Source organism: Panthera leo, chromosome E1 (assembly GCF_018350215.1).
Source record: "Panthera leo isolate Ple1 chromosome E1, P.leo_Ple1_pat1.1, whole genome shotgun sequence".
Taxonomy (NCBI): domain Eukaryota; kingdom Metazoa; phylum Chordata; class Mammalia; order Carnivora; family Felidae; genus Panthera; species Panthera leo.
The window spans coordinates 50,183,594-50,202,669 of record NC_056692.1 but is presented as its reverse complement, the minus strand read 5'-3'; the positions used below and the strand labels follow the sequence as shown (position 1 = coordinate 50,202,669).

General features: G+C 37.4%; 1 protein-coding gene across 2 annotated transcripts in view; it reads left to right on the top strand.

Moving 5' to 3' along the window:
- The window catches only part of ABCA5 (ATP binding cassette subfamily A member 5), a 71,562-nt gene extending 54,441 nt beyond the window's left edge, over positions 1-17,121 (top strand). For both annotated transcript variants that reach the window (XM_042914759.1, XM_042914760.1), the window contains exons 24-39: positions 2,596-2,766; positions 4,228-4,341; positions 4,739-4,873; positions 6,358-6,432; positions 7,180-7,271; positions 9,345-9,471; positions 9,782-9,899; positions 9,996-10,087; positions 11,088-11,263; positions 12,081-12,156; positions 12,282-12,376; positions 13,355-13,474; positions 14,594-14,743; positions 15,123-15,202; positions 16,264-16,319; positions 16,824-17,121. In XM_042914759.1, coding sequence (XP_042770693.1) covers positions 2,596-2,766; positions 4,228-4,341; positions 4,739-4,873; positions 6,358-6,432; positions 7,180-7,271; positions 9,345-9,471; positions 9,782-9,899; positions 9,996-10,087; positions 11,088-11,263; positions 12,081-12,156; positions 12,282-12,376; positions 13,355-13,474; positions 14,594-14,743; positions 15,123-15,202; positions 16,264-16,319; positions 16,824-16,931 — 1,785 coding nt within the window. In that variant the 3' untranslated portion in view covers positions 16,932-17,121. The remainder of the gene's footprint in view (positions 1-2,595; positions 2,767-4,227; positions 4,342-4,738; positions 4,874-6,357; positions 6,433-7,179; positions 7,272-9,344; positions 9,472-9,781; positions 9,900-9,995; positions 10,088-11,087; positions 11,264-12,080; positions 12,157-12,281; positions 12,377-13,354; positions 13,475-14,593; positions 14,744-15,122; positions 15,203-16,263; positions 16,320-16,823) is intronic.
- The last annotated feature ends 1,955 nt before the right edge of the window (positions 17,122-19,076 follow it).

Below are 19,076 nucleotides of genomic sequence, written 5' to 3'. Positions count from 1 at the left end.
GTGCCATGTTCCGTGTTGTCTCAGCTCCTCTTAGTAGCGGGTCCTTAAGTTCTTATTAGTTCACTAAACTCCCTCTCCCCCCTTAACCTTTAATGGAATGTACTGAATGTCCAAGATACTTAAGTTCTGTTAAATGAAAAAAATAGGTAGTGATTGTGACCACCAGAGCCTGGGGAAAATTGCTGTGTGTACAGAGGTGGTTTGGTATCCTTTCCTTTTCTCTCCTGTCCTCAGGCAAGTGGTGCCCTGTGCAGTCTCTATCCTTGCACCCTCCCGAGGTTGTCCCTCTTACCCCTGTAATCAAAATTCTCGTTCTCTCCATGTCTGCTCTTAGTTTGGTGGAGACAGGTTTGTCTTAATTTACCCAGTGTGACAAGTAATGAAGTTAAGCCTCATAGCAGACAGTTACATCTTTTAATAATTTTCTGTAGTGGAAAAGTAATACATGAGTCTCAGGAGATATTTTAAAAACATACTCATTTTTTCTGTTATATATATTCATTGTGCTAATTTAGAAAATGTAGGAAGGTTTAAGAAAATTTAAAAAATCCATAACCCCACACCACCCACATACAAAACTTCCTAGACAATTGCACTTTTCTCTTTTTTGTTTCAACTTAAAATGTTTTTTTTTTATTCAAATATTTATTTAGAGGTAATTGTAGATTCATATTAGGTGGTAAGAAATAATAAAACGAGATCCTGTGTACCCTACTCTCTTCACCTCAGTAATAGCATCTTGTCCGACTGTCGTATAATAGTAAAATCCCAGGACGTTGACATTGATACGGTCACGGTACAGAACAGTGCTGTCACCACAGAGATCCCTCCTATTGCCCTTTTCAAGCCCCCACACCCACCCCTTCCCTGACCTCTGGCAGCCACCAGTCTGTTCTCCCTTTCTGTAATTTCAGTATTTCAAGAATGTATATGTAGCATCACAACATGTTTTTGGGAGGACTGGCCTTTTGACTCAGCATGATTCCCTGGAGATTTACTCAGTTTGTATGTACCAACAGTCCATTCTTTTTTATTTTTTGGTAGTATTCCATGGTGTGAATCTGAATTGTTGCCAGTTTTTTCCTATTGTGAATAAAACCGCTGTGAACATTTACGTACAGGTTTTTGTGTGAATGTGAGTTTTCATTTCTCTGGGGTAAATGCCCTAGAGTGTCATACGGTGATTCTGTGTTCAGTTTTGTAAGAAATTGCCCAACTGTTTTCCAGAGGGGATATACTGTTTTACATTCCCACCTGCATTATTTGAATGACAAAAAGCATGCATTATCCAAATAACTCTACTTGACTTGTTTATGTTTTCATACTTATTTTGGAGTTTATATTTTTGTTCTTATAGTTCATTGAACACAAAAGTTGTCCATTTGTTTTTATCATTCCTCTTCGTCTTTTTTTTTTTTTTATGTTTATTTTGAGAGAGAGAGAGAGAGAGCAGGAGCAGGGGAGGGGTGAAGAGAGAGGGAGAGAGAGTCGCAAGCAGGCTCTGCACTCATACTCACAAATCATGAGATCATGACCTGAGCTGAAGGTAAGAGTCGGACGCTCAACCACCTGAGCCACCCAGGTGCCCCGGCTCCTCCTCTCCGTCTTAACTAAACTTTATATTCCGTGCTTCTGTTATCTCTAAGACCAGCCCTTTCATATAATACATTGTTATGAGTGTAAGCATTTACAGATGTCAAAAATTAACTGAATAAAATTGTTAGGTATTTGGATTTATAAAAGGTTTTCAAAATTTCAAATTAAATAATGAGAGGATGAGAGAGTTAGGGAAACTCAAGTCATTTAAGTTTACTGTTTGTATATGTGAAAATGTAGTAATGACACCTTACTTTTTGCACTACATGGGAGTTTATAAAAGGCTTAAGTGCATTATCAATACAAAGCTTCCCACTAAAGCTGAAAGCCTTCTGTAAATCCAGAAGACACTTGGCAGTTTACTAGTGTTATCATGAAAGGTAATACTAAAAAATGAGAATCTGGGGCCCCTGGGTGACTGAGTCGGTTAAGCGTCTGACTTCAGCTCAGGTCGTGATCTCATGGTTCGTGGGTTCAAGCCCCGGGTCGGGCTCTCTGTTGTCAGCATGGAGCCTGCTTTGGATCCTCTGTCTGCATCCCTCTCTTCCCCTGCCCTGCTTGTGCTCTCTCTCTGTCTCTCTCAAAATAAACAAATAAACTTAAAAAAAATTTTAAAAAGTAAATAAGAGAATCCATTTTCTGTTTAAACATATCTTTCCATCTATTTCCACAGATTTTTAAAAGCAACAGTGTTTTGGCTACTTACTGTTTGCACAGCTATAATCCCCATGACATCATTTGCTTTATTTTAGTTTTGTGTTACTGTATTCTGATCCTGAATGTCGAAATTGCTACATCTGAGAAATAATGGACCAGATTAAAGACTATAAAGGAATTTATATTTAGTTGTAGGAAGGCTTTTATTACCTAGAGACCTGGAATGTGACTTGTTTTGTTGATGTAAAATTAAGAGTTCCACAATAATTTGCTAGAGTTTTTTGTTTGTAACATGTTTATAATTATAATCAGTTTTCCCTCTCCCCTCTTTTTTTTTTGTAGATCAAAGCTTATACTCAACTTAAACTTTCAGGGCTTTTACCGTCTGCATATTGGATTGGACAAGCTATTGTTGATATCCCCATATTTTTTCTTGTTCTTATTTTGATGCTAGGAAGTTTATTCGCATTTCATTATGGATTATATTTTTATGCTATAAAGTTCCTTTCTGTGGTAAGTTAACATCAGTTATACTCATGCTATTTATAAATGAAACGTTATTTTAAGAAACTTAAGTCTTTATAAACATGACAGGTGGTTAGTTGAGTAATTTGGATATTAATTTTTTATAGAAAATAGAACCAGTATTTGTTTTAATTATTGTGTATGATACTGATGATGCAATTTATATTACTATAAGTGATTTTTGAAAACCACAACTTACTATTATTATAAAATAATTCCTTGAAACTAAGGTGGTCTTTTCTGTGGACTCCCTGCTAGGTGTGTAATCAGGAATAGTTAAACGGTCCGTCTTTCAAATGCCCTCCTTGTCTCTCTGCTTGAATATAATTTCACAAAGAAACTCTTTCATTCCACAATTTAAAATTCAGCTTAGGGGTGCCTGGGTGGCTCAGTCGGTTGAGCATCCGACTTCGGCTCAGGTCATGATCTCACAGTTCATGAGTTCGAGCCTCGCGTTGGGCTCTGTGCTGACAGCTCAGAGCCCCGAGCCCGCTTCGGATTCTGTGTCTCCCTCTTTCTGTGCCCCTCCTCCTCTCGCTCTCTGTCTCTCTCTCTCTGTCTCTCTCTCTCTCTCTCTCAAAAATAAATAAACATTAAAAAAATTTATAAATACAGCTTAAAATACTAAGGAAGAATATAGCTTGCATTCGTGTTCACATGTTCATGACTGATGCTCGACCCTTTTGTATGAGTGATTAGGAAAAAGGGAAAACAGAAGTAAGGTTGGGGTTGCTGAATGTAAATTTATCAATTTTGCCAGAGGCTATAGTGACTTTACATATTAAATTGTGCCTTATAAATTAATGATTTTTTTAAACATTTACAAAGTATTGAATGTTGTGTATTGAAATGGTAGTTCATAGTTGATTGAGAAGGATAAAGTAGTAACCAGCTATTATACTTGTTTTTATAATAAAATGATTAGAGATAGCATTTTTCTTGGCATAAAAAAGAACTACAAATAGTGTTTGGTGTGAATTACTTATTCAGGATTGTGTTACAATTAGTTAAAAGTATGAGTTTTATTGATTTAGGAGAAGTGTGCATGGTAATTTCTCAGGTAACCACAGTTTCAGTTTTTGGAGTGATTTGTTGAGAATAAAACTTGAAGAATAATCATTCCTTAATATTTGAGATGACTGGGGCACCTGGGTGGCTCAGTTGGTTGGGCTCCGACTTCAGGTCGGGTCATGATCTCGTGGTTCATGAGTTCAAGCCCCACGTCTCGCTCTATGCTGACAGCTCGGAGCCTGGAATCTGCTTCAGATTCTGTGTCTGCCTCTCTCTCTGCCGCCCCCCCTGCTCACGTTCTGTCTCTCTCTCACTCAAAAATAAATAAAACATTAAAAAAAATTTTTTTTTAACTATTTGATATGACTGGTGTTTGAGATCATATGGACTGTTAGCTTTTCACATGTTTACATAAAAATACACATTTCTGTTTTACAGGTTTTTTGCCTTATTGGTTATGTTCCATCAGTCATTCTGTTTACCTATGTTACTTCTTTCACTTTCAAAAAAATTTTGAATACCAAAGAGTTTTGGTCATTTATTTATTCTGTGGTAAGTCATGTTTTGTATTATTTCACTTATTTGTATGACCGCACTTGTTTGAAAGTTGTGAACTGTTTCAAGATTTTACTCATAATGTTGCTGTGTCAGAATTTCCTGAGTACGGACTTAGCTAGCTAGCCGCCGGCATCTTTTCGCATATTTGTCTTGTGCGTCATCCATTCCACGAAGGGACGGGACCGGAAAGCATGTAAGAGCTGTGTGGCAAGGATCCCAGTGCACAGAGCTGGTCCCTGTGTACTGACGCCTCCTGGCCAAGTATCCTCTCAGGTTCCGTGTCTTATTAGAGGATTAAAGACATAGTAAATGCTGAGGCACACACTTCCAACTGAGTTTGTATGAAATTGCTAAACATTTTTTCACTTGTTTTCTCATTGTCTTTCTTTAGACAGCATTGGCTTGCATTGCAGTCACCGAAATCACGTTCTTTATGGGATACACAGTTACGGCTGTTCTCCATTATACCTTTTGTATGGCCATTCCAATCTATCCACTTCTAGGTTGTCTGATTTGTTTCATAAAGGTAGGTCTGTTAGGTGTTTTAATAATTGAAAAGCATAAATACTGCCTAATCTTTGAGATCTTAGTTCTTGTGCTGAATATTGTAACAAAAAAAAAAAAATCAGTTTAGCTGCTATTTACTTGATTTGAATATTATTAAGCAGCAGTTTAAGTTTACTGTGAAATCTTTTCAAGCATGTCTTTAAGCTGTAAGTCTCAAAGGACAAGGAGTATGGTGTCCATTCCCTGTTCTTTGATTCCCAAAAAGATGTACATAAATTCTAAGTATGACCTGACTTCAGTCAGTAAGTTTTGGGGGAGTTTGTCAAGGATTAAATAATGTATTGTACTATAAAGGGATGAGAGAAAATAAAGTGTAAGAGACTTTTTTTTCAAAGAAAAAAATAAAAATTACTTTTATTAAACCTGGATAATTGGAAAAATTCCATGTGATTAGAAAAAAATTAATTGACAAATTACTGATTTAGGGATGATTGCTGACTAATTCTACTCACTAACCCCGCCCCACTTTCTTTTTTGCTTCAGTTTAATATGTTTAATTTATACATCCCCAGATAGAAATATTTTTGGCATGGGGAGGATTGTAATCTAAGTAGAAAGCATAGCTGATAATACTAATAGCTAACACAGAGAATACACGTCACCGAACAAAACACATTTTAATCTAAATATTCCTACATGTTGCAGCTAAAAGAAAACTTACAACACTTCTAACGCCAAATGCGTGAGTTTTTCCCACATAAAGCAGTTCTAACACTTAACCACCTGGAGGTAATGCAGACTCGGGGCTGTGTTCAGGGCTAAGGACTCAGCCCCACAAGCTTGCCCCCCCGTTTTTCACACGCCAGGTCCGAGTAGTGGGTCTGCAGGTTCTGATGTGGCTGCAAATCCAATGTTCCTGTGACCCCTTCACAGGTTCAGTAATTTGCCATAATGGTTTATAGAATTTAGGGAAACACTTTCTGTACTATTATCAGTTTATTATAGTGAATATACAAATGAATAATTAAGAGGTATGGGGGGCATCGTCCAGAAGGGTCCCAAGTATTGAAGCTTTAGTCCCCATGGAGTTTGGAGCTTGCCGCCCTCCAAGGGTGTGGATGCATTCACCAGCCTGGAAGCTCTCCCAGCCCTGTGTTTATGGAGATTTTTATGGAGGTTTCATTACTGAGGCACAGTGAGTTGATCAGTCTTCAAGCCCCTCTCCCCTTTTGATCAGTGGATGAGTCTGAAAGTTCCCACCTTGTAATCACTTGGTTGGTTTCCCTGGAAACCAGCACCATCCTCCAAGTCACCTGAGTAGCAGAGACTCAGCTTGGGTTGAAAGGGGCTTATTTTAGATAACAAAAGATGCTCCCTTCACCTCTATAAACCAGAAAATTCCCAGGGGGTTAAAAGCTGTGTCCTGGAACCAGGTCAAAGACCAAATACCATTATATCATCCTATCACAGCAGCATAAAAATTTTCAAAACTTTTTGTCTTAGATTTCTTGGAAGAATATTCGAAAAAATGAGGACACGTATAATCCATGGGATAGACTTTTGGTGGCAGTTATATCGGTAAGAAATACCAAAAATCTTGGGTTAACATGTTACCTTAAGAGCAGTTTGGTTGTATGTGTGTAACTCTCTTTTTAGTTTCTATCCCTTTGCATAACAGTGAAGGTACATCAGAGAGTCAACTGTGTCAGTTAACGGTAGTCAATGTACATTTCAGTGGTAATAGATTTACTGACTATGTCCATTTTAGTTTTTTGAAGGTTTATTTTTGAGAGAGAGAGAGTGCGCGCGTGAGCGTGAGTGGGGGAGGGGCAGAGAGACAGAGGGAGACACAGAATCCGAAGCAGGCTCCAGGCTCCGAGCCGTCAGCACAGAGTCCGACGCGGGGCTCCAGCCCATGGACCACGAGACCGTGACTTGAGCCAAAGTCGGACACTTAACCGACTGAGCTACCCAGGCGCCCCTGAAAGTGTCCGTTGTAATATACTTGTCTCTTTCATGTTATTAATTTTATTTAATTATGATTCTGGCTTCTTCAGAAATGAAACCAGCCTCTTTTCCTTTGATTATATTTTATGAAGCTGACAGCCAGTGAACTTTACAGAGGCAGAAAAATATGTGAAGGATTATTTTGCTAAAACTCTGCCTTGAAATCTTAAAGTTTATTCTTAACTCATATGACGTGTGAAGAACATAGTGATTAATTATTGTGGTGATGGTAAGGAACCTGATGTGTGTGGTCTTTGTTCTGTTGATCCAGGGAAACAAAAAGATTCAGTCACGAGCTGTTATGTGTTCTCCTTTCAGCCTTACCTGCAGTGCGTACTGTGGATTTTCCTCTTACGGTACTACGAGAAAAAATACGGAGGCAGGTCGATACGGAAGGATCCCTTTTTCAGGTCGGTGATTTTTTTTTTAAGTTGTTTTAATGGTTTTTAGGGTATTTACATAGTATATGATCTAGTTTTAGGTAATTTCCTTCACTCCCCCCAAAATCCTTATAGTCCTCACTGGCCCGTCTCCCACATGCCACCCAGCCACGTATAACCACAGTCCACTAATCTAGTTGTTGCAGATTTGCCAGTGCTCAGCGCTCGTATGAATGGAATTGTACGGGATCGTCTTTTTGTCTGGCTTTTTTTACTCCTACCATAATGTTTTGAAGGTTCATCCAAGTTGAAGCGTGTAGCAGTACTTTGTTACAGTTTTCTTTTCTTAGTATTACATTGTATGGAGATACCGCTCTTTACTTCTCTATTCGTCAGTTGATGGACGTTTGAGTTGTCTCCACCTCTTGGCCATCATGAACAGTGCTGCTGTGAATATCCTTGTTAACCACTGGCTACTCCCCACATCCACTGAGGACTTAGCATCTGGCTCTTCTTTCTCTTTGTTCTTACTCCTTCTGTCGTCTTGGGGGAGAATCAGCATCCGCAGAGAGAACCTTTGTAACATCCTCAGTTTCTGACTTTCTCTACGCTGGTGACTTTGCGTGTCCCATGTTGATTTGGGTCGGAGCCCTGCCATCACCGTGCTTCACCTCCTCTGTGTCCCATGCTTCCAGGAACACTTCATCTTCCGGCCTTTTTGTTTTGTTAGTCTCACTGGACTTTTCTGCTGGTCTCTGCCCCTGAGTTTTTTTCTGTTCCTCAAATGTTTCCACTAACTGCCTTTTTCACCTTTTCTCTGTTCGGCTTCATCCCTCTCACCCTCTTTCACCCTTTTTCAGCACCCTGTATTCCACTTCTGTATCCCTTTTACCCATCCGCGAAAAATCATAACTTCTGGTGAGTCTAATTACAGGCTAGAGAAAATTGACATGAAAGTGCAGCTTGCCGACACCACGTTTAGCCCATGTAGACTCAGCTTTGTTTTAACACGAGTTATCTCATTTTCTTCCTGCCACTTTTCGATCGTTAGCCCAAGCCTTCTTTGTAGTCCTCAAATTCTCCAGTCCTTCTCGCTTCATTTTCTGCTTCTCAGTGGATGATCTTGCCGTCTCTGAACACAGAAGCACTTAATTATAAATTATAAATTTTTACACACTTATATCACCTTTGCCTTTTCCTGGTCCCAGAGAGAGAAGTACCTCTCCTGTTATTCATGCCTTTGTTATTGTGTCTACTTAAAGATGTTGCTCTGTCCAGTTTATTTTCTCTTTCTGTGTCTTTCCCTTTTGGATCTAAATAGGGTTTTTGGGGGGAGGGGGCCAGTCACCTTTCTCCCATAAAACAAAGTAATAGAAATCAGAACTCACAAATCTCATTTCAACCTGTATCCCTCTAGCTCTTGTCCCCTGTCTGTTAACTTTCATAGCTGAGAAACTTCCACCTCCAGCTCCTCACCTCCCTTTCACTTCTGAACTCCTGTAATCTGGTTCTGTGCTTGATCCTCTGCTGATTCTGTTTTCAGCAAGGTGACTAATGACTTCCTCTGTGTATCATCAAGTAGGCTCCACTTACTCAGCTAATCTGCTGCTTTAGTATGATTGACTTCTTCCTCCTTATGCTTTTCTCTTGTTCCTCTGTTTTCCATAATGTCAACTCCTGTTTCCCTCTTTACCTCTCTTATTCTTCAAAACTTCCTTGGAAGCACTTTTTTCTCTGCCTACCTTTCTGATGTTTCTATGAGTTCTGAATTCAGCCCTCCACGTCTGCTCTGCCCGGGTCATGTCATTTGCAGCCAGGCTGTAAAATCTTCGAGGCATGGATACATCCTTTTTTTAGTTTCTTTGTCTTTGTGTGAAATAGTGCCTGACACATACTGATCATAAATAATATTGTTGAAGGAATGAATGAGTTTAGACGACATCATCCAGACGGTTTCAGTGAGTGAAACTAGTTCTGTGACTCCACCTTTCAGAGAGAACCACTCATCTCATGTTGGTATATTTTTTCAGTCTTTTCTCCATGGAGTGCTGGAATGTCTTGCTATTTTAATTATTTGAAAAACCACTGTCTTTATGTGTTTAGGACCCTTTCAACAAAGTCCAAAAATAGGAAGTCTCCAGAACCACCAAACAATGAGGATGAAGATGAAGATGTCAAAGCTGAAAGACTGAAGGTCAAAGAGCTAATGAGCTGCCAGTGTTGTGAGGAGGTAATTCAGTCTGTATCGCCAAGTCTTACTAAATGTGCAGTGATCAGTTTCTCTTGTGTAGGAATTAACCTGAAGAATACTTTTCATATGAATCTATATGAAAAAAAGTCTGCTTTGAAAAAATACTTTTGTCTACTTACTTTTGAATAAGTCCATATTTTAGTCACAAATGGGTATTTACTTATATAATATGCCCCTTATTAGCAACTATAGTTCTTATGATACGTGGACATGAATTGTGGACAGCTTGTCATTTCTTGATAGGTATCTGATACGTTATTCTTTTTTTAAATCCTATTTTCCTTATTAGAAACCAGCCATTATGGTCAGCTGTTTGTATAAAGAATATGATGACAAGAAAGATTTTCTTCTTACAAGAAAAGTAAAGAAAGTAGCAACTAAATATGTCTCTTTCTGTGTGAAAAAAGGTTGGTATTTGTTTTTTCTTTAGTAATTTTTCCAGAAGAGTAATTTTGATTTTTAGTCTGACTTACATACAATGATTTTTCTTTCAATTTCTTTAGGAGAGATCTTGGGGCTACTGGGTCCAAACGGTGCGGGCAAAAGCACAATTATCAATATTCTGGTTGGTGACATTGAACCAACTTCAGGCCAGGTACGGTATATGAGGGTGTGGGAGATGCTATGATTTACGTTTTTAATTACAGTAAGTTTCTTAATGACAGACTAGGATCTAATGTTTTCAGTAGTAATTTTTTAGTATAACTTGATCAAATTATAATATTTTTGGTTATCTTTGAAAATAACGTAAAATTTTCACACATGCAGATACACGCACAGACGTTATTTTTGCTTTTATGATTACTACTTGCGTGGGGGATTTGTCCACCAATTTAGTGGAAAGCCATCTTACTAACTTCAGGAGATTTGGAGCTAATATTGACCCTGCCATCAGTTAGCCTTTGATTGTAGCCTATCACCACTTTGTGGAAACCACAACACTGTCTGATCCTGTCTTCTGCTCTGGCCCATTGATTTCCTGGAAAATGCCAAGCATACTCTTTTCTTTGGGTTTTTGCTCTAGCGGTTCCTTATATTGGGTATTCCTTACCCAGAAGAAATCCAAACAGTGAAATTTGCTTACCTGCATGGCTCAGAGGTCACCTTCCAGTGAGGTCCCTTGATCATCCTAGTTACAATTGGAGTTTACCTTTTCAATCAAGCCGCATTCCTGCTTCTTTTTAATTGTTTTTTACATTTATTTATTTTTGCGAGAGAGAGACAGAGCACAAGTGGGAGAGGGTCAGAGAGAAAAGGAGACATAGAATCTGAAGCAGGGTCCAGGCTCTGAGCTCTCAGCACAGAGCCTGATGCGGGGCTCGAACTCACAAACTGTGAAATCATGACCTGAGCCGAAGTCGGACGCGTAACTGACTGAGTCACCCAGGTGCCCCATCAGTCAAGCTAATCTCCCCATTGGGCCATGTCACTGAACTCTGACCTAGCTATGTATGTCCTTTCGCCATCGGAAGGAATAAAAATTTGACTTACTATTACCTTGATTCTAGGAAGGAGTTTGAATTAATTCACCTACCAATTCCTTTACAATGTAAATTAAGCAAAAAGTTATTTAAAATTGGTTTGTATTTCTGTAGGTATTTCTAGGAGATTATTCTTCAGACCCAACTGACGATGATGATTCCATTAAGTATATGGGATACTGTCCTCAGATAAACCCACTGTGGCCAGACATTACATTGCAGGAACATTTTGAAATTTACGGAGCTGTAAAAGGAATGAGCACGAGTGACGTGAAAGAAATCATAAATCGGTAAAATTGGAACCTTTTTATTACCCAGAGAAAGGTGTACAGTTCACATTTTAAAAGTTTAATTTTTAAAGACATTTTTGTGGATCACACTTTTCATTGAAAATGGTCATTACTTTTTCATGTATTCTTTACAGAATTATGATAGTTACGAAAATAAAAAGGTAATTTTTCTGTTTCTCATTACAGAATGAATGTGCCTATAAATGTCATGAAATTTATTTTAATTAGATTTTTTTAATGTTTATCTTGAGAGAAAGCACATTCGTGCACAAATGGGGGAAGGCAGAGAGAGGGGGACAGAGGATCCAAGCGGGCTCTGTGCTGATAGCAGAAAGCTTGATGCGGGGCTTAAATTCACAAACTGTGAGATCGTGACCTGAGCCAAAGTTAGATGTTTAAGCAACTGAGCTACCCAGATGCCCCGAAACTTATTTTAAAGTGAACCTTTTTGTCAAGATAGTAATTTGTTTAAAATGATGTAAATTAGAGGTCTAATTATATAGTAAGCTTCAGCTGAGTGTTCTTTTTGTTTGTTTGTTTTTAATGTTTATCTGTGTTTGAGAGAGAGAACACGTGTGTGTGTGCATGCACAGGAGTGGGGGAGGGGCAGAGAGCTAGGGAGAGAAAGAATCCCAAGCAGAGCCGGATGTGGGGCTTGATCCCACAAACTCTGAAATCATCACTTGAATCAAGAGCCAGATGCTCAACCTCCTGAGCCACTCAGGCACCCCTTCAACCGAGTGTTCTAGAAAAAAGACTGTGAATGATCACAAACAATGACTGATAATACACTCATTTTGTATTACCTATTTTGCAGGATAACGAATGCACTTGATTTAAAAGAACATCTTCAGAAAACTGTAAAGAAACTACCTGCAGGAATCAAGCGAAAGGTACTTTTATTGAACAACAGATATGTGTATGTTTTATTGATCAGTTTAGAGCCTGATACTGTCTTGATCAAATTTCTTATGTGAAGGCTTATTAGTCCCCCTCCGCCTCTTTCCTTTCTATCTAGTTGTGTTTTGCCCTGAGTATGCTGGGGAACCCTCCCATTACTCTGCTAGATGAACCATCTACGGGTATGGACCCTAAAGCCAAACAGCACATGTGGTGAGTATGACATTAGAGACACTTGGGACAGGGGCGTCTGGGTGGCTCGGTTGGTTGAGCATCCGACTTCAGCTCAGGTCATGATCTCACGGTTTGTGAGTTTGGCCCCGCGTTGGGCTCTGTGCTCAGAGCCTGGAGGCTGCTTCAGATTCTGTGTCTCCCTCTCTCTCTGCCCCTCCCCCACTCATGCTCTGTCTCTCTCTCTGCCTCTCAAAAATAAAGAAAACTAATAAAGACACTGGGGGCGCATTAAACTGTATCATACTTTGGAGTAAAAGAATACTTTATTATAATTAATGGTTTTGTGTTATTCATATATACATATTCACACTGAGTTAAAATCCTATGCAAATGGCAAAATGATAATTAAAAATTGAATATTTTGATTTCTGGAGAATCCCATGAACTTTTAAACTTTATCATACTTCATACTTTCATGAAATATTAGTAATATTTTATTTATTCCAGAACAAAAATGAGTATATGGGTAATTATTCAAATAAAGTGTACTGCTTTCTGAATAGCCTTTAAAAGATTTTTTTCCTAGTCATTTAACATATAAATTATAATTCTCATAATAACATTGGCTTGAATTTATGTTGGAACTCTTAGGAATTCATGGTGCTAATTAGTTGGCCAACTTTTTGAGCCTAGATTTCCATGTCTATAAAATGTGAGGTTTGGTGTAGAGATGCATATTAAGTTTTCCTTATGATTCTATGGCAATTTTTGTTAAAATGTGAAAAAGCATCAAATTTTATAATTTATTTTTTAATGCAGAGAAATATTTGAAATCATGGAGTTTCTGTTTATTTGACAAACTTTCCAAAATAAAGGAAAATAAATTAGAAGAATCATAGTTGGGCAGTGTATATTCACTACAGCAGTTGATATTTGATAAATTTTAATTAACCAGAGAGTTGGATTTTCATTAGCATTCGTTTGCTTTTCTCTGTTTATTTTACTTATGTTTTATAGGCGAGCAATTCGAACTGCATTTAAAAACAAAAAGCGGGCTGCTATTCTGACCACTCATTATATGGAAGAAGCAGAGGCTGTCTGTGACCGAGTGGCTATCATGGTATCTGGGCAGTTACGGTAAATGTCTGAAGGGCATGCCATTTGGGTGGGGGGTAGATTTTGAATAACCGTTTCAAAAACTTACAATAATAAATGTAAATGCTAAAAAAAGTATCCTTATTTGAGTTTTTGAATCAGTTAGCTTTCTATAGAATTACTTGAAAATATGTTGGTTTATTTCCAAAAAATGACTACTTTGCATTTGTAATTGGCTTAATGATTCAGCAACTTGGAATGTTATTTTTCATGCATGATATCTGTTATTTTAAAAGATTGCTAGGCATTGTATGGGGTTGTAACCCAAAGTATAAATAAATACACTTATAAAAAATATTAAATAAATAAATACATTTATAATTCATGTTGATACTCCTATAAATAAGTGGCTGAATAAATAAATTAATGTGGAAGGAGAGCAAATTTTCCTTACAGAAAGATTCTAAACAGTATATGGAAATACTGCCTCCTCCAGGAAGCGGATCTCAGTCTTCCACCTCCCGAAAGTAGTGTGATTTAACCAGTCTCTTCTAACGTATGGGAAGGGGACAGTGGTAACCACACAGTAGAGCAGTGTCACGTGGCTATCATGTACCCCTGATACGATGTGGTAAGCAAGGTACTCTTGCTCCACGGCATTTTCTCCAAAAACCCGTAACTCCTGTCTAATTCTGAGAAAAATAATCAGACTATTCCCAGTTGAAACACTTGACCAATTCTCAAAACTGTCAAAGGTGAAAAAGAAGGAAAGATTAAGAAAGTCACAGACCAGTGGGGTCTAAGGAGACATGATAACTAAGTGCACTGTGTATCCTGGATAGATCCTAGAACAGAAAAAAGGACATGAGTGGAAAAATGGGTGCAATCCAAATAAAATCAATTATAAAGTTAATAGTAATATTAACCAATATTGGTTTCTTAATTTTGACAAATGTGCCATGGTAATATAAGATCATAATATTAAGGAAGTTGAAACTGGTTGAGGGGTGTATGGAGACTGTATTATATTTGCAACTTGTCTATAAATCTAAAAGTATTCCATTATAAACATTTAATTTAAATCATCCTTTAAGTGAGAAATCATACTTTGAAACTGTCAAGTCATCTTAAGTCTGAGTTTTCTTTTAAAAATAACTATAGGTGTATTGGGACCGTCCAGCATCTGAAGAGTAAATTTGGAAAAGGCTACTTTTTGGAAATTAAGTTAAAGGAATGGGTGGAAAACCTAGAAGTAGACCGCCTTCAAAGAGAAATTCAGTATATTTTCCCAAATGCAAGCCGTCAGGAGAGGTAAAGATTTTTAAAATTTGTTTGTTTGTTTTGTAGAGCAATAAATAATCATTAAAACTTGGCTATTGTATTAAGGATTAGGAAAAAAAAAGTCTGTTATTATCACCAGTAGTGAACTAATGCAGTGTGATGACTGCAGTTTTATATCTATTTAGTATTAGATCTTGCAATTTTCAATAATATTTAAACTTTTTAAATTTCTCATATCAGTGGTAATAAAAGAGTTGTTTTGCATGGAAATATTTTAAGATTTAAAAGTGTTTATCTAAATATGCATCAAAATAAATCATTGGAGTTTGATTTTAAACTTTAAAGAGCTTGAACTTTAGAACATATTAGTCGTCATTTTTAAATTTTTCTATATTTTATCTGTTTTCAGTTTTTCTTCTATTTTGGCTTATAAGATTCCTAAGGAAGATGTTCCATCCCTTGCACAGTCTTTTTCTAAGCTGGAAGAAGGTAAGATTTGAAAAACATGGCAAGGTAGCTTTCAAATCATAAAAGAATTTTACTTACAAAGTTTGAAAATTGGGACTGCTTATTATAGAAGCCATTGTAAATAAAGAGATAACCCTTTATTAGTTTAATCTAAGATGTAGGTAAATGCTAACGTTGTAGAGGTTTGGTACATCAGCTATATCGTAGTGTAAATCTTTTACTGTTTTAGTCGACATCACTACAGTTTTTCACATTGCATCTGTGAGAAAGTTTAGCTTAATTAGCACTCAGTGGTTCATTCCAGAACACTGAATTCTCACTTTGTATCAGGCCTTAGAAGTAGCAATGGTAGCAAGACTCCAGTGGCAACAGGAGACAGGAGAGGAAAATTCATAGCGTAGGAATGTGGACATTCCTAAAAGCTTTAATGAAGCTTGTTGAAACTTGGCATTTTTAAAAATAAGTTGTTGGTAGGAAGAAGCTATCCTGGTAGCAAGTGGAGAGAGGTGAACTCCTGGATGGGGCAGGTATTCGTGTACAGGTTGTTTTATGGAATGTATAAACTATGAAACCACCTCCGTACTGCTTGGGGAGAATTCCACGACAGGAATGAATAAGAAAACCAGAAAATTTGGTAGTAGATCAGATTGCAAGAGGATCTGAAATAAATATTAGAAAGTATATGGACATAGGAACAGTGACCAGGGTCTAGTTCACGAAGTTCAGAACAGGCTGTGATGGAAATTGGGGAACGAAAGGTAGAGAGCAGGGCGCCAGAGCAGGCCTGAGAAAAGGCATAGTGAGGGAGAAGGCGGGGTAAACCGGAGGGAGCTGCTTAGAAGAGGCAGGTGAGCGAGGCAGGTGAGCGAGGCAGGTCACCTCGCAGATGTGGTGCTTCGGGCTGCGGGCCAGCTGGGGGCCTGAGGAGACCAGAGAGAAGAGGAACGTGTTTTGGTAGCTTCAAATTTAAATGAGTTGATGACAGAAAAAAAATTTTTTTAAACGGGTGGTTAACCACTTAGTAGTAACTGCCGTTTTTATTTTAAAATGTTAATCAGTAAAATATTTTCATATTTTAATAGCTAAACATACTTTTGCCATTGAAGAATATAGCTTTTCTCAAGCAACACTGGAACAGGTACTATAAATTTTTAAAAATTCTTTTATAGAAGAAAGTGTCTAATATCTAATTGTTTAGATTTATATTGGAGAGGGGGAGGGTGCGTGTGAACCAGAGACAAAATTATTACACGGTCGACCTAAACTGTATAATTTCAAAAAACTCCAGGTTCTCCATCTGCTTATTTTGAACAGCTCAATATTTTTTCTTCAGTAAAGAAAATGAGTGTTGTTGATGGTATTTCCTATATCTATAGTTACATTGCTTAAATATTTATAAATTATTTTTCATGACAGTGCCGTTTCCATATATTAATCAAAAATATCTATTAGTCCTCACAGCATTCATCTCTGTAGGTGATTAATGGAGGTTATTCTGCTTAAGTAATATACCAATATATCTCTTGATCTTGAATGGTTAATGTATTTGGATGTAGCCTTATACTGTTTCTGATTTAATTAAAAAATTCTTTGAGATGATTGTGATACAGAATACCATATTCATTTATTTACTTTCGTTTAGGTTTTTGTAGAACTCACTAAAGAACAAGAGGAAGAAGATAATAGTTGTGGAACTTTAAACAGCACACTGTGGTGGGAAAGAACACAGGAAGACAGAGTAGTATTTTGAATATGTATTGTTCAGTCTGCTTACTGAATTTATTTCTTGTTTACTTTATTTTTAACTTTGGTTTAAGGGTGTATTATTTGAATGGTGACTGAAGAACCATGGAAGCACTTGAGATTTTCCTGAGTTCCTTAATTGAAATGCTGTGGTTGTGTGTTTCGCTTTTCTTCAAATAAAACTTGTGTATAAATTATTGAAACTGCATGTTTGTACACGAAGTCTGTTGAACTGCAGTCTGTATGTGAGGTTCGATATTTACTTTTTTACCTTTCAAAAAACAGTACTTCTAAATTTATGATTTAAAGAAATAGTGATAGAATAATTTTATTTGTAAGTTATCTTTATTTTTAAATTTATACCCTCTTTTTCTGTAAGTATATAGTATCCCAGTCTAAGTAAAAAACTAATGCATAAATGATTTACAAAAAAGAAGATACAAAGCAGAAGTTCCTTGCTTCTCCTTTTTAATTTCTAAAGAAACTTTGAGTGGAAGTTGGCATCCCTGGAAGCTAAGTAAACATTGGGCAGTCTCCACGCAGATAGAGGGGCCTTCCACTAGGTGGCACTCATCCACCATCTGAAGGAAATGAGACCTCGTTCTATTAGGTGATGTTAGACATCGGGCTTCAGGTATTTGAATGCTTACCATAAAATTCCCAGTGGTTTTCGTTGTAATTAAAAGAAGGCTGTGTCTAGAATTTTATTATGTAATAGACTGATGCCAGTTAGAAACGACATCATCTGTACAGTTGGAAGAATCAGCCATACCTTTTCCCGCACCCCTCATGGCATAGATAAATTTTTTGGTCCGCTTTCTCTCAAAGGGCACATTTTATTTTATTATAGAATAAAATAATTTGCTGGGTGATCATTTTTGTTGGTAAACTTTATTATTTGAACCTTTATAGAGTTTTAAAGTGTATCTGTATAGATTTATTTAGTACCTCACCTCAGATTCTCCCACTTTGGTGGGAGATAAATAAACTTTGGGGGATTAAGTTAAGGATTAGAAGCAAACTATACATAATTTACTTTAATGAGAAACCAGAATTTCACTCTATCAGTTGAAGTAAGGTTATTGTCGATATAATCTTGGAAATACTTCTTTGTAGAACTCATGTGTGGACTCTAGGTATAATATAGTATAAATAATACTAGCTGATATTCTGTTTCAACCAGATGAATGAAAGTATTAACTTAAATACATTTAAAAAATGTATTGGGAGTATGATTATTGCATTACAGAGAATCTTAAAAATCAACAGCCATGACAGAAGAATTTGGTACTGAGTTACTTTAAATAGCCAGACCCTTTAATGAAATAATATTAATTATTTACTTAGGTAAACTTAATCAACTTTTCACACTCCTGTGTCATAAGACATCTGTGGTTTTAGGCTCTAGCGGCTGATTTAAAATAGTGTTCCTTTCTCAGCACAAGGTGCGTGACTGATACTTTACCTACTGTTTGGCTGTACACGTTCCTAAAAGATGCCTGCGTTTCAAGCTATCTCTGAGGTCTTGTCCCTGATCTCAATGGGCTGTCTCACGATCTCTGCTTGGATTTTACAACCCACGACGAAGTTATCTCTCCACGTAAGATTTAGTCGGCACCAGCTTCTAATGTTCTATCAGGAACTGACAGCCACTTGCCTCATAATATCAAGCGTTTGGATTCTTCACCTGAGGATCTCACTTTTGCATCTTTAGTAAAAGTTGTAACTTTTACTGAACTTTAGTCCTGCATGATGAATACAGCTCAACACACATTGGAAAGAAGATCTTTATTTTTGTGGATAATAAATAGCACGTTACATTTTCTCAGCAAGTCATCGCTAAATGGTGCCGTAAATTTGGGGAGATACCTTTCAGTATCTAGTGTTGATATAAATACGCAGGGTCTTCTTTATTGGGGGTATGTTTTTGTAGCTACGTATTGCCTGGAGCACTTCAACTCCGTGCAAGAGACAGAACAATCTGCAGTTTGCCAGGACAGTTGCTGAAAAGGTAGTTTCTTAGAACCTGACCCTACTGAGGAAAGTGTGTAATTTTAAGGAGTGTGGCCAACATAGAGCATTACCTCCTTCTGCACACTGATCTCGTCATGTTTGCTTCGCATCTGTGAATATGTGACTGATGGAAAGGAAA